At 49.3% G+C, this 11,825-nt stretch overlaps 2 protein-coding genes across 15 annotated transcripts in view; one reads left to right on the plus strand and one right to left on the minus strand.

The window, feature by feature from the left end:
* Positions 1-4,792, plus strand: part of LOC113592278 (uncharacterized) — a 22,696-nt gene extending 17,904 nt beyond the window's left edge. For 4 of the 10 annotated variants that reach the window (XM_081704292.1, XM_035521272.2, XM_027033103.3 and 1 more), the window contains one exon: positions 2,542-2,680. Coding sequence is in view for 3 of the 10 variants with exons in the window: in XM_081704289.1 (XP_081560415.1) it covers positions 2,542-2,697 (156 nt within the window). In the remaining 7 variants the exon portion in view is untranslated. Of the gene's footprint in view, positions 1-1,477; positions 2,514-2,541 lie in introns of those variants that run through there. The other 6 variants (XM_081704288.1, XM_081704290.1, XM_081704289.1 and 3 more) reach the window with 5 other exon arrangements.
* Positions 3,620-10,780, minus strand: LOC113592276 (uncharacterized). 5 transcript variants are annotated; one of them, XM_027033098.3, is made up of 11 exons: positions 10,628-10,780; positions 9,148-9,287; positions 8,925-8,996; positions 8,422-8,502; positions 7,780-7,920; positions 7,297-7,690; positions 6,430-6,618; positions 6,046-6,167; positions 5,565-5,802; positions 5,272-5,475; positions 3,620-5,047 (listed from the first exon to the last, which is right to left on the minus strand). In XM_027033098.3, exons 1-11 carry the CDS (start codon positions 10,665-10,667, stop codon positions 4,920-4,922), a joined length of 1,749 nt encoding a protein of 582 aa, XP_026888899.2. In that variant the 5' UTR covers positions 10,668-10,780; the 3' UTR covers positions 3,620-4,919. The 5 variants fall into 5 exon arrangements, with proteins under 5 accessions (XP_026888899.2, XP_026888898.2, XP_026888900.2 ...); XM_027033097.3 differs by having other exon boundaries at positions 8,919-8,996; XM_027033099.3 differs by lacking the exon at positions 10,628-10,780 and adding an exon at positions 10,096-10,453 and having other exon boundaries at positions 8,919-8,996.
* Positions 10,781-11,825: the final 1,045 nt, after the last annotated feature.

An 11,825-nucleotide genomic window follows, 5' to 3' on the forward strand; every position in this document is an offset into this window, starting at 1 on the left:
CGAGCGTGGTGCGAAGGCCGTGGGGAGCGGGATGCCCAGCCCGTGCCTGGTTGGTGTCGGGGATGTGCCGCTGAATGTGCACGTGATGCTGAATTTAAAACTCATGCTGGGGAGATGCAGAGGCCTTTGGATGGAGTTCTGGGAAATGCATGGTCTCCCCGAGCTGGCAGCTGGAGGACTCGCTGCTCATCTTGGACGGACTTCTGAACATTTCTGGCAAATCCTAATCGGGACTTTGGCACTCGGGACCGCCTCTCCTGTGCTGACATGGTGTGAGCGTTTCTTTCGTTAGCTGTAGGCAGCTGAGTTAAATTATACGAGCTCTGCCGTCACTCAGTAGTGTGTTCTGAGCACTATGCCACGTAGCTGGTTCTTGGGTTGGGTAGTCAGAAAGATCGGGGTTTGAGGATAGCTTGTGTTTAAACCTGCTTTGGGACCAGTCGAGCTGGGGATCTTGGCCTGAGAGAAATGTTTGCTGAAAGCTCCAACACCACGTTTGTCTCAGTCAGTCTGGGTCACCCTCTTATTCCCACATCTAATGTATTTGACAATTTTACATACAGTTTGGTTTGTTTAACTCTTTCTCCTTTTAAGCCTCGGTTAGACGCCGTTCGGGAGAGAGTAGATGAACTGAGAGGCCAGAAATGCGGCTTTATTTTGCGTTCTTTGGCCTCCATTCTTGTGACTTCTCTACACCGTACATATGTGTACAAATCAACACCGTTTTTGTCTTTGATCTTTCTCCAAGCGCCGTGAACACTGAGCATGTGTGCTGACCTCTGATGGTTACCAGGTGTTCCTTTGGCTTGGTACTTGGGGATTTTTGAAATTTGTGTGTGTGTGTCACTGATTCTGAATGCATGTCTGGTAAAGGGAGGAGGAACTGTACAACATTTATATGTGGACATTTTGTTCACGCAAACAGTGAAGCCTCAAACTGAACATTTTGTTTAACACACAAAATGGCCTTTAAGGTCTGGTGGAAAACTGAAGATGAACCTGAACTTTGAACCGTGGTGACATGGGCATGTATGGCTGACAGTGTGCTTATTGGTGATTGGTGGGTGCTGCCGGTCTTCTTGTTGGTGATTAGTTGGTATCAGCACATACCAGTCACTGACCCTCACTGTGCAGCACTTTGCCACAGGGTAATGAGCCTGTAAACCTCCTGTAAAAGCATCTCCAGGCTTCTTGAGGCCCAAGAGAGCAGAACGTGTTTGATTGCCTGAGTCACCTGACCTGAAACCCGCCGGGTAGCGTTCCGCTCGCTGAAGGCATGAAAATCCCGAAACAAACGGGAACTGAAGACGGCAGGATTCCAGGAAGAGCGTGAGGGTGTCGGATGTCGGCCGACACTTGGTGAAGGCTTTGCAGGCTGTTATTGAACGTGCTCAAGTACAGAGCCAAAGCCACAGAAGTCTGTCCCTCCACTACGTGTTCACATGCCTGGGGACTTATACGCGTCTGTCGTCTTCAGCAGGACAGAGTCCGGGGAGGGGAAAGACGGGAGAATGTCCTGCCCCGACGTACCCAACCACTGCAGAGTGAGGGTCCTGGTCAGTGGTTAGTCACGTGACCCTTCACAAAAGCTCCTCTCCTGTATCCAGAGCGTTCAGGTCTTTGGGTAGAAGGGAAGCTGTACTCTTATACAAGTACTGTGACATTTTATATACTTTCTTTTGCACTTTTTTGAAGGAATTGCATTATGAATTGCATTATGAAACACATTAATTACTATTAATTATACCCTTGCGATGAAAAATCCTGTACTGACATTTTTGTGTAAAAATCACTTTAACCTGCTGACATTTGATGTCCCCTGTTTAAAATAAATCGGTCACTAAAGTTTCTTCCGTGTATCGGGCAATATTTTAGTGTTACATGAATGCTCACGCAAAACAGAACCATCTCCACGGCCATGAATTTTTCTACCATAGATACATTTTCTACAAAATAAAAACAATAATATAAAGCCTTATTGAATTTTTCAATGCCTATATGAATAATGGTGTTTTAATGTAAAAGTTGTACTAAATCAAAACAGCTCAAACTGATTACTAGATTAGTAATAAATATAGCTTTTGTCATTACAACCGAGACGGATTACAGCAGCATGGTTATGTAATGCTGTCGGTGAGAGGCTGGAAGGTGGTGGCATCACAGTGCTGGTTGAACATCGTGATGTCTTTCAGCCCTATTCGGAAGGTGCTCTTATCCAGAGTGACTTGAATGTTAATGACCTTTGGTCTAGCACTACCTGCCAGTACCCATAATGCTCTACACAAGAGTGTGGACCTGGACTCCTGCAAAGCTGCTCAGAGATGATGTCTGTTGTCTTCAGTGATACTGAAATGAATGCAGTGGGAAAGTTTGAAGACTTCCTTCCCGTCCTGGAAGACCAGCAAGGACTTGTTTTCTCTTTCGCTTGTCTGTGAATCGGTGTTCCCGTGTCCACCTTCAGAGCTCTGTGTTCACTTGTTTCTCAGTCAGTATTGATGAGTATTGATTCTCACTCTCTTTGTTTGCTTGTGTCTTCATCAGTTCCTGCAGGCAGCAGTGTGGTGGATTGGGCAGAAGCTGGACATCCTCCGGTTGTGCTCCTGTGCTGCTGGAGCACGTGGGAACAAGCAGATCCCGGAGGAGGTTTTTCATGGAATTATCGGTGTACTGGTCACTGATGGAGGATTAAACCAGTAATTACCGCATGTCTGTTGTGAAAGATCAGATTCACGTTCACCCACAAAGGCCCACAATGAAAGACGCACAATATTTTGTATATATTTATTTATTGAAAGAGAGAGGGAGGAAACTTAAGGAAACTCCATGTACCATAATGCCTTGCCTGAAACCCTTTGTTATGCTGTCTTCACCCTGGCTGATTGACCTGGTTTCGGTCGAGGTTGTCACGTGCTGCGTTTCAGGGTGTGTCTGCTTAGCCGGAGGGAGCTACTCAGCTGTCTGGGCCTCTCTCCTAAGATGGCCCCCTGCTGGAACACTCAGGAGGCGGAGCCTCCCACAGCAAGCCCCTCCCACACAGTCTTGCAAAGCCTCGGCGTTCCAGGCCCCCTGGTGGAGGTCAAGGGAACAGCAGGTGCAAGAGACATGGGGGAGATGGTCACAGCGAAGCACGAACCACAGACGGCGGCGACGACGACGCAGGCCGGTAAGGTTGCCAGCAGGACAGGGAGGAGTCTGAAGAAATGGAGGAAACAGCTGGGGGCATGGCTAAATGACTGCCAACAAATTTGGGCCTCCCACTGCACACACCGAGGAGAGCATGGAGGGTCATGGGAAAACAAGGCGTGGCTTACAGGGTCATGCTGTGTGTGGTGTTACTGTGTTTATTTGGCCCTACCCCACAGACACATGAAGGAGGGAGGTTATTAACCGTTTAATACGAGGTGCTGAAACACAATTTTCCTTTATACATGTGTTCTAAAGGGAATCTAATGGACCAAAGTTTTATTATAAAGTTTATGAAATTACTTCATTACAGCAGAAAATGACTGAACGGCCATTCAGGTCCTTTCAGCTGAGGTCTATGCCCAGTGTGTCGGGGGCACCAGTCCAAAAAAAGCATGTAAATAATAATAATAATAATCACACAACAACTCTTAAATGTGTTCATTTAAGTAATTTACCTACAATGTAATTACATTCCAAATGCACATATCAAGCTTGTCACATACAAAACAGACAGCACTTGCCAAAAAAAGAAATTCTGCACTTTTTTCTATTGGAAAGTGACACATTTGCATCATACATTCTTCTCTTGCTAATGAACGCTGGTCAGTAAACTCTAACCTGACCCTGAGTTTATTGCTGTATTATTCCCCACAGTGAACAATAGAGACTAGCTCATTTACACTAAAGCCTCTGAACCCTTTTAATATGTGAAAAGTATAGTTAAGCTAAGTTTCCTGTATTTTGTTTGTTTGTGACTCATTTCGGAGCAAAGAAAAAACGTTTCACGGGAGTAAGACTAATTCAGCCACAATAGCAAGCATGTGTGTAGCTTTGGAGGGGGCGAGGTCTTTGCACAACTCCAATAATGTTAGGTTGTGTGGTATGAGCAGTGTCGTCCCCCCCCAGATTAAAATGAACCCTACCCCACTATTTTGCATTTTCCCCTTCATGGGCACTGAGACTGAAGAACTGCTCAGAAGGGGATGTTCTCATTTCAGGGGGCACCCAGGCCCTTGGGAGCAGAGTCGGCATCTTTTCCACGCCGATGGCCCTGCCTCATACACCACGGCCTCCTCTGCGTGCGTTCAGCCTTGTGATGACTGCGCACCCAGCCGCTGGTTCTCTCGTCCATCTCGCGTACTGGCACAGGCGGCAAGTTGGAATGCTCGAAGTAGGTGTTCAGAGACTGGCACGCCATGGCCACGTTACGCCAGTACCCGCACGTGGTCCGGCCCGAGGGGGAGACGTGGAGACGCCCGCCCAGACGCGTTTGGACTTGATGAAGAGGCGGCAGCGCTCTGAATGAAATATAATGAATTTACCTTTAACGTCAACCTGTCCTACCTCTGACGGCGCTCCAGCTTGGTTGTACATGGAGATCGCACATGTGGGGTTTGTGGGGGAAGACCTTCAATTCTTTTGCTTTTAAAAAAAAAATATTTTTTTTTTTTTGAGGGATATTAAAAGGTGCTAATTTCTGCTTGTGTAAATATAAACTTCATGTAAAAAATAGTCTTTCCTTTTTACATAATTTTTCATTCTTAACCAAGTTAGAATGTGCCATTCTTTCTACATAGAAATAAAGATAAAGACGTTTTGCTCAGTAGTTGACTAGTTTGCCTGGTTAATGGTCTGCACAGGATGCCCCAACAGAGCCTCCACCCTGTAAGGCCCCTGCACGGAGGAGGCTCATGCCAGCAGGCCTAGGGGGCGTGGCCTGGCATCCTGCTGGCTCAGCGGCGGGACTTCTTGCGTTTGTGCCTGGTCTTGCGGATGCAACTGTTGATGGCGTCCACGCACGCCTTCCAGTCCTGTCCATCCTCCTGTAGCTGCAGCCAATGAAAGCGCTCACAGAGGTGTTCTACACACACACACACACACACACACACACGGCGGGAACGTGACTCAAGAGGCCGGCTTCCTGTGCTCAAATGTGTACCTGATTTTGTTTGCGTTTAAAAATCAAGTCCTGCTTTATGTTGTAGTTGACCGATTCTGCCTGCTTTTGTAATGTTTACAAGGCCCACAGTCTTGCCCCTCAGTGCGATTGGCGTCCTTGTTGTTTGTGGGTGGAGTTAGTCTTACCCCGCAGAGCTGAGATTTTGTTGTGGTCCAGTGGTTGGATGCCGTGCTCCGCGTTGCCATACACGTTGCTCTGCACGAGCACGTCCTCCGAGAACATGAACCTGATGAGGTAACGTGCCACGAGAGAAGGGCGGGGCCTCTGCCAGGCTCCAAACAGGGCCGCCTGTGGGACCTTTACCCCACGACCTGCAGAACCCAGGAACACTGGGGAAAGACAGAAAATACACAGACGTCCTGGGTCAAAGAGAGGAGCTTTAAACTGGCCAGAATTGTACCACAGGGGACACACTCACCAAGTGGCTCTTGGCTAGATGCATCTCTGTTATCAGACACTCTGTGTTTGTCAGACTCTCCTCTGGGCATGCTCTTTGGGGCCCTTTTCCGCCGTGGGTGGTCGGTGTCGCTGTCTGACAGCTCCACATCAATCTCTGCAGTTGGCTTGGGCTCCTCGTCTGTGATTGCTCTGGTGGATTCCGGCTCGAAGACTTGGATTGGTGCAGTGCACTCGTTCATGTCTGTTACTGTGTTCAGCTGTTAAGTTACACAGAAATCTGTTTTGCTAAACAGCTTTAGCCCTTATTGCTAGAGTTTAATTCTAACTACTGCATTTTACATGTCAAGATTATGCACATGTACCCAATACTGTACACAGTACTTCCCTTACTACCACTTTAATGGTCCTGCACTCAGTATAGTATTGCACCTTAAGAGGAGCAGATGGTTCTCTGCCCACCCCCTTCAGATTGTGTGCATTGCTGCCATGGCAACCCTTACCCTGCGCGTCCTGTCCATCAGCCGGATGTACCTGGTGGCTTTGTTCATGACGGCCAGGCAGGCCCTCCAGTCTTTACCCCTCTCGTTGAGTTCGTGTTTGGGATACCGCCTCTGTGCCCACTCTGTGAACAGCCAGAGCACACCAGACTGCAACCCAGCTCAGAAACACCGGTCTGTAGGCCTGTACGCTACAGCGCCAACGCAGTGCTCACAGGTACACATATATAGACGTACAGTAAAGGAAATTTTTTATATTTTTTTTTTCTGGATTTTTTGGTTCACTGTGGATTCTCTGGCCACCGATTAATCCACTCGTGTAGGGCTCTATAACCTGAGAACTCTAGCTGCCTCAGGTATGGCCTGGGCCGGACTCCACCCACTCACCCCGTATGGCGTTGAGCCGCTCGGGGTCCAGGCGCCTCAACCCCCTGCTGGGGTCGCCCCTCGTGTTGCCGTGCAGGAGCTCCTGGCGGGAAAAGACGCAGCGCATGAGGAAGCGGGCGGCAGACGTGGGCTGTGCCATCGTGCCCGCCTTGCGTAGGAAGCTGCTCGGGACCACGAACTTCCTGTTTCCTGGAGGAAAGGACGGCCGCCAAGAGAACAGAAGCGGAGGGCTCAGGTCAGTTCAGGTCATCTCGGGTCAGCTGGGTTGACTAGGGTTCCTTTACGGAGTTTTTAATATTCTGTCAACTGCCTGTGTGGACTCGTGTGTTCACTATCTACATTTATTTCTGTGCATAAATAAAAATGAGAAACTGCACTGTAACTGCACCATGTTAAAGGAGTTTGTTCAGTTTTACTTGATTGTATTTAAATTAGCTGAAGGTTTGTGTCGATCTAAAATAAGTAAAGGAACTCAGTAACGCGAACTTTTACAGCCCGATCACAAGAATGTACGTCAAACACAGCGAAGACTTCCTCTCTGTCTTTACCTCCTCAGCAGCTCAGGTGTGGTTGCTAAGGAAACGCTATTTCTTATAAATATTCATAACCTCGCCCAGCATCGGGGCTCGGTTCCCCAAAGGCATCATGAACACAAAGATGCTCATGACGTGGTAGAGCGAGCATCGCCGCGAACACTCTCTCTCCTGCTTAAGCCGAGGTAGCGCTGGCACGTTACTCCGGCTTGAGAGGTCTTTGGCTAAAGGTTGCGTCTGCGTGGATGTTCCGTTTCCCTCCTCTGCCTGCTCTGAAAGGATCACGCTGCTAAACCTCCACCTAGGGCTGCCTGTGGGAACTGCTGCAGCTCACCTGCGTTACCTGTCGCCGTGTGAGGAGGAGGACTCTGATCTAGAGGGTCCCAGCGCTGCTGGGAGGGCGTTTCCGTGACTGCGCACGCCGGGCCGGGCCATACGCTCGGCTGGCACCCGCCACTGCCCACGTGTTCCATGGTGTTACTGTAGGCCTGGCGCCGCCCATCTGTGCTGTTCAGCCAATGCTGAGTGAGCATTTCTCTGCCGCTGTGAGGTGGGGCTTGATGTTGGGTGTGCGCCTGGGCCAGCACGAGGTCGTCTGGGACGGCCAGGTCGCTGGGGCTGCGCCGCCCATCGGAGGGGTCAGGGGTACCCTGTTGCGGGCGGTGGGTGTGGGGGGGCGCCCTTACAACCTCCACCTTCATCTGGAGGCTGGGCGTGCTGCCTGGGGTCTGGGGAAGATATTCGACGCTTTAATGACTGGGAGCTGTTAAACAAGCATGTAGCGATGACGACGTGTATCGGGCGGCCCCGCACTCACGTTTGGCACTGGCACAAGGCCCCGGTGCGAGGGCGGGGGGCCGCGTGTCGGCGCCGGGGGGTCGACCTGCTGCAAGGTCGTCACTGAGGTCTTCAGCAGCTCGAACTTGGCGTCCAGTTTCTGGATGGCACCGTACATCACCTGGAGAAAGGTACCTTAGTTTGTCCATGCTCACAATAACGCTGAAGAACTGGAGCTCATAACGAATACACAAATTATCAAAGGAAAGAGTCCTGAAGTCTGTTAAGAATAGTGAGCTGAGTAACGCTACTCTTGTACATTTTAAATGCCCATCTTGTTAAATCTCCACCCTGGAAACCCCTTAATGACCTGCAAAAGTCTTCAAGCTCTCACCCCACTGGTCAGATCACTAGATCACAAGAACGAGTTAGCTTGTTAAATATGATTTGTTAGTTTCACTTTTTCTGCTTGTATAGTTGATGCTGTTTTTTTATTTCATCATCTCTTTTAAATCTTATTTCATCATAATTTATTCTATTATACACCAATCAGCCATATCGTTGAACCCACCGGCTTTCTACTGTATAGCCACCAAAACAGCTCTGACCCACTGAGGTACAAACTTAACAAAACCTCAGAAGGGGTTCAGACTCTGCTGCCTGCGTGGTATCTGAGTAATACCTGGCAGTACGCGAGAATTTCTCCCAGTGTTCTTAGAGGATCAGCTCCAAAACTTTCTGGAGATGCCGCATTCTCTTCCCCCTTCACACACACAGAAGAATACAATCCGTTTCTGTCTGATCAATCAAATGGGCACTGCTGATCAAAGAAATGAGTGTGTGTGTGTGTATGAGTGAGTGTGAGTGAGTGTGTGCACGCGTGCATGAGAGTTAGAGAAACAAACAGGTTGTTGTAAACGGGTTCTTCTTCAGCTGGTCTGAAACTGGGTGAAACTAGTTTAGGTACATAGACCAGTTCACATAGAAAATGGATTATTGTTCTATAGAACATGGAATCTCAGGCCTCGGGCAGAACATGAAGATCAAAATGTTAACGTTAATAGCGAAGAAAAATAATTCTTATTCAGATTAAAGTATATTAAACACACAAAACAACTCATGGATATGTGAATACAAACACACAAAAGAATAATATTTTTAAGCTAAAATTCTACTCACGCTTACACAGTCAGGTGACTCTTGCTCCATCTGCACACACGTGACATCCAAGAAGGTGTCGTCCTCAATCTCGGGCGCCTAGAGGCAGACCGAGATCAAAACAAACGGTCCGTTTATTAGGGCTCAACATATTCCGTGAGCAACATGTGCTGAAAACAAAGCACAGCAGATCTGCTCCGTCCTCCGTGCGTGAGCCGCGGCTCGTGTTTCTCGCGCTGTGTGGGCTTACCGGGCCGTTGTCGGGGGAGACACGGGCACCGTGTTCCGCTGCAGCCTGATTCCCGTACATCTCTTGCATCCCTCGACTGGCACCCGTTTCCCCAGCCATATCGCCACACGCTCTACGTTCTGTTTTTGTGTCAAAGTTATCTACAGGGAGGATACAGCGGGATAAATCATCACCAGCTTAAAGATTTACATGCATCAAATATACTTTTCCTTCTTCTTAAAACGTATAACATGAGAGCGCGTCTACGGTTAAATAAAGCACCGGCCGTCTGGTTTAACGTTAGAGCGCGTCTACGGTTAAATAAAGCACCGGCCCGTCTGGTTTAACGTTAGAGCGCGTCTACGGTTAAATAAAGCACCGGCCCGTCTGGTTTAACGTTAGAGCGCGTCTACGGTTAAATAAAGCACCGGCCCGTCTGGTTTAACGTTAGAGCGCGTCTACGGTTAAATAAAGCACCGGCCCGTCTGGTTTAACGTTAGAGCGCGTCTACGGTTAAATAAAGCACCGGCCCGTCTGGTTTAACGTTAGAGCGCGTCTACGGTTAATTAAAGCACCGGCACGTCTGGTTTAACGTAAGAGCGCGTCTACGGTTAATTAAAGCACCGGCCCGTCTGGTTTAACGTTAGAGCGCGTCTACGGTTAATTAAAACACCGGCCCGTCTGGTTTAACGTTAGAACGCGTCTACGGTTAAATAAAGCACCGGCCTGTCTGGTTTAACGTAAAAACGCGTCTACGGTTAATTAAAGCACCGGCCCGTCTGGTTTAACGTTAGAGCGCGTCTACGGTTAATTAAAACACCGGCCCGTCTGGTTTAACGTTAGAACGCGTCTACGGTTAAATAAAGCACCGGCCTGTCTGGTTTAACGTAAAAACGCGTCTACGGTTAATTAAAGCACCGGCACGTCTGGTTTAACGTTAGAGCGCATGTCCGCGGTTTCCTCCATTACCGCTTACAGACAGCGCACGGGACCGTCCGTCCCAGGGAAACCTCGCGGTAACCTCGCGCGCCCATTCCGCCCCCGAACGTCGTTTCCGCGCTTCAACTCGACCTCGGTTTCACCTAACGCTTCACGCGCTGCCGGAACCCGAGCAAAGACCTCGCCGGTTTATTTCGAGCGCCGTGATCTCGCGCTACTCGCGTAAAGTACCGGGCGTCCTCGCGTCACGTTCGCTGAGGGACGGGGAGAACGGCGTTAGCAAGCGAGCTAGCGGTCCTCGTTACCGACCGGCCGCGCTTCACGTGTCCCCCAGCTTTAGGGAGAAACGCCGATTAAAGGACGCTGGACGACACCTGACCGTGATCACTCCCGCGAGCTTTAGGCTGCACTGTACACACCGCGCGACTGGGGAAGCGGAACGGTGGAACGAGTGTACGGCGCTGCTCGCTGCACGGGCGCTATTGTGCTCGTTCCCTCGGAGTTGACGGAGACGCTGCCCCGGTTGCTAGTCCCGGTTGTTAGTCCCGGCCGGTAGACTGACCGAGTATCGTGCACAGCTGACGGGGACGGTGCAGAGACATGGTCCTCGTACTGGGGTAAATATGTCCGGTTTGGACGTCCTCTCGCCCCCGACAAGCCACGCCCGGCGTGCTCGCGTGGCGTGCTGCGCGTGCGCTTACGCGCGTGCCAGGCGTTCTAAGGTTGTTCGCGGAACGCAAAAGGGCTGTTCGACTTAAAGGTGCTGTGTGTGTGTATGAGTGAGTATGAGTATGTGTGTGTGTATGTATGAGTGAGTGAGAGTGTATGAGTGAGTGTGTGTGTATGTATGAGTGAGTGAGAGTGTATGAGTGAGTGTGTGTGTGTGTGTGTGTGTATGAGTATGTGTGTGTGTATGTATGAGTGAGTGAGAGTGTATGAGTGAGTGTGTGTGTGTGTTTGTGTATGAGTGAGTGAGTATGTGTGTGTATGTATGAGTGAGTGAGTGAGTGTGTGTGTGTGTGTGTGTATATATGTATGAGTGAGTATGAGTATGTGTGTGATATCCCTTAATTTATTAGCGTTGTGGATGCGCTTGTTCGATGTTGCGCATGCTCTCTTCATGCAGACAGTATTATTACAAAACCACAATTAAACCCACGCGACAGAGAAGCGCCAAGCGGCTACATAGCGCACAGAAGAGCCGGACAAAGCCTCCAGTGTGAGTGTACAGTAATGACGCCGGCGGGATCTGTAGCGAGTCCAGTGATGAGACCAGAACAAATAACACGACTCTTAAAGCGCGCATCCCCCATCTTCGAGCCGAGTCAGGAGCCGCAGCCACTGACTCGAGTCTCTGGTTTCTGCTCCAACGTCACACACTGAACAAGATGCGTGGAAGGGATCAGCCAATGACGTGAAACAAACGTTGGTGGCGGCCCCCAGACTGGCCAATCAGATTTGCGGGTGGGCGGTACCGGGCGGGAAGGTCTAGCGTAGCCAAACTGATGTTATAACACCAGTTATAATGCATCACGCAGCTATTGGCAACCCCTTTAGCAGACCTTATAACGTAGAAGAAAACATGCAAGTATTTAAACAAGTCATGGTTTTAAAAGCAATCTTAATTTTTACAATTTTTTTTTAATGATTTAATCTGTGAGTGTTAACGGTTTCCAGGTGTGTGTGCGTGTATATACACCAGAGGGGGCTCCTATCTATCTATCTATCTATCACAGTGATCATTTAAACAGTACTGAGCA

Source organism: Electrophorus electricus, chromosome 21 (genome assembly GCF_041902795.1).
Source record: "Electrophorus electricus isolate QZ-2024a chromosome 21, ASM4190279v1, whole genome shotgun sequence".
NCBI lineage: Eukaryota > Metazoa > Chordata > Actinopteri > Gymnotiformes > Gymnotidae > Electrophorus > Electrophorus electricus.

Excerpts from the sequence above, each read along its gene's own strand:
- LOC113592276 (XM_027033097.3), bottom strand. The coding sequence starts at position 10,667 with ATGTCTCTGCACCGTCCCCGTCAGCTGTGCACGATACTCG. Across the intron at positions 9,288-10,627 it reads TCAGCTGTGCACGATACTCG|ATAACTTTGACACAAAAACA; the intron begins GTCAGTCTACCG and ends TCCTCCCTGTAG. Across the intron at positions 8,997-9,147 it reads TCTCCCCCGACAACGGCCCG|GCGCCCGAGATTGAGGACGA; the intron begins GTAAGCCCACAC and ends GTCTGCCTCTAG.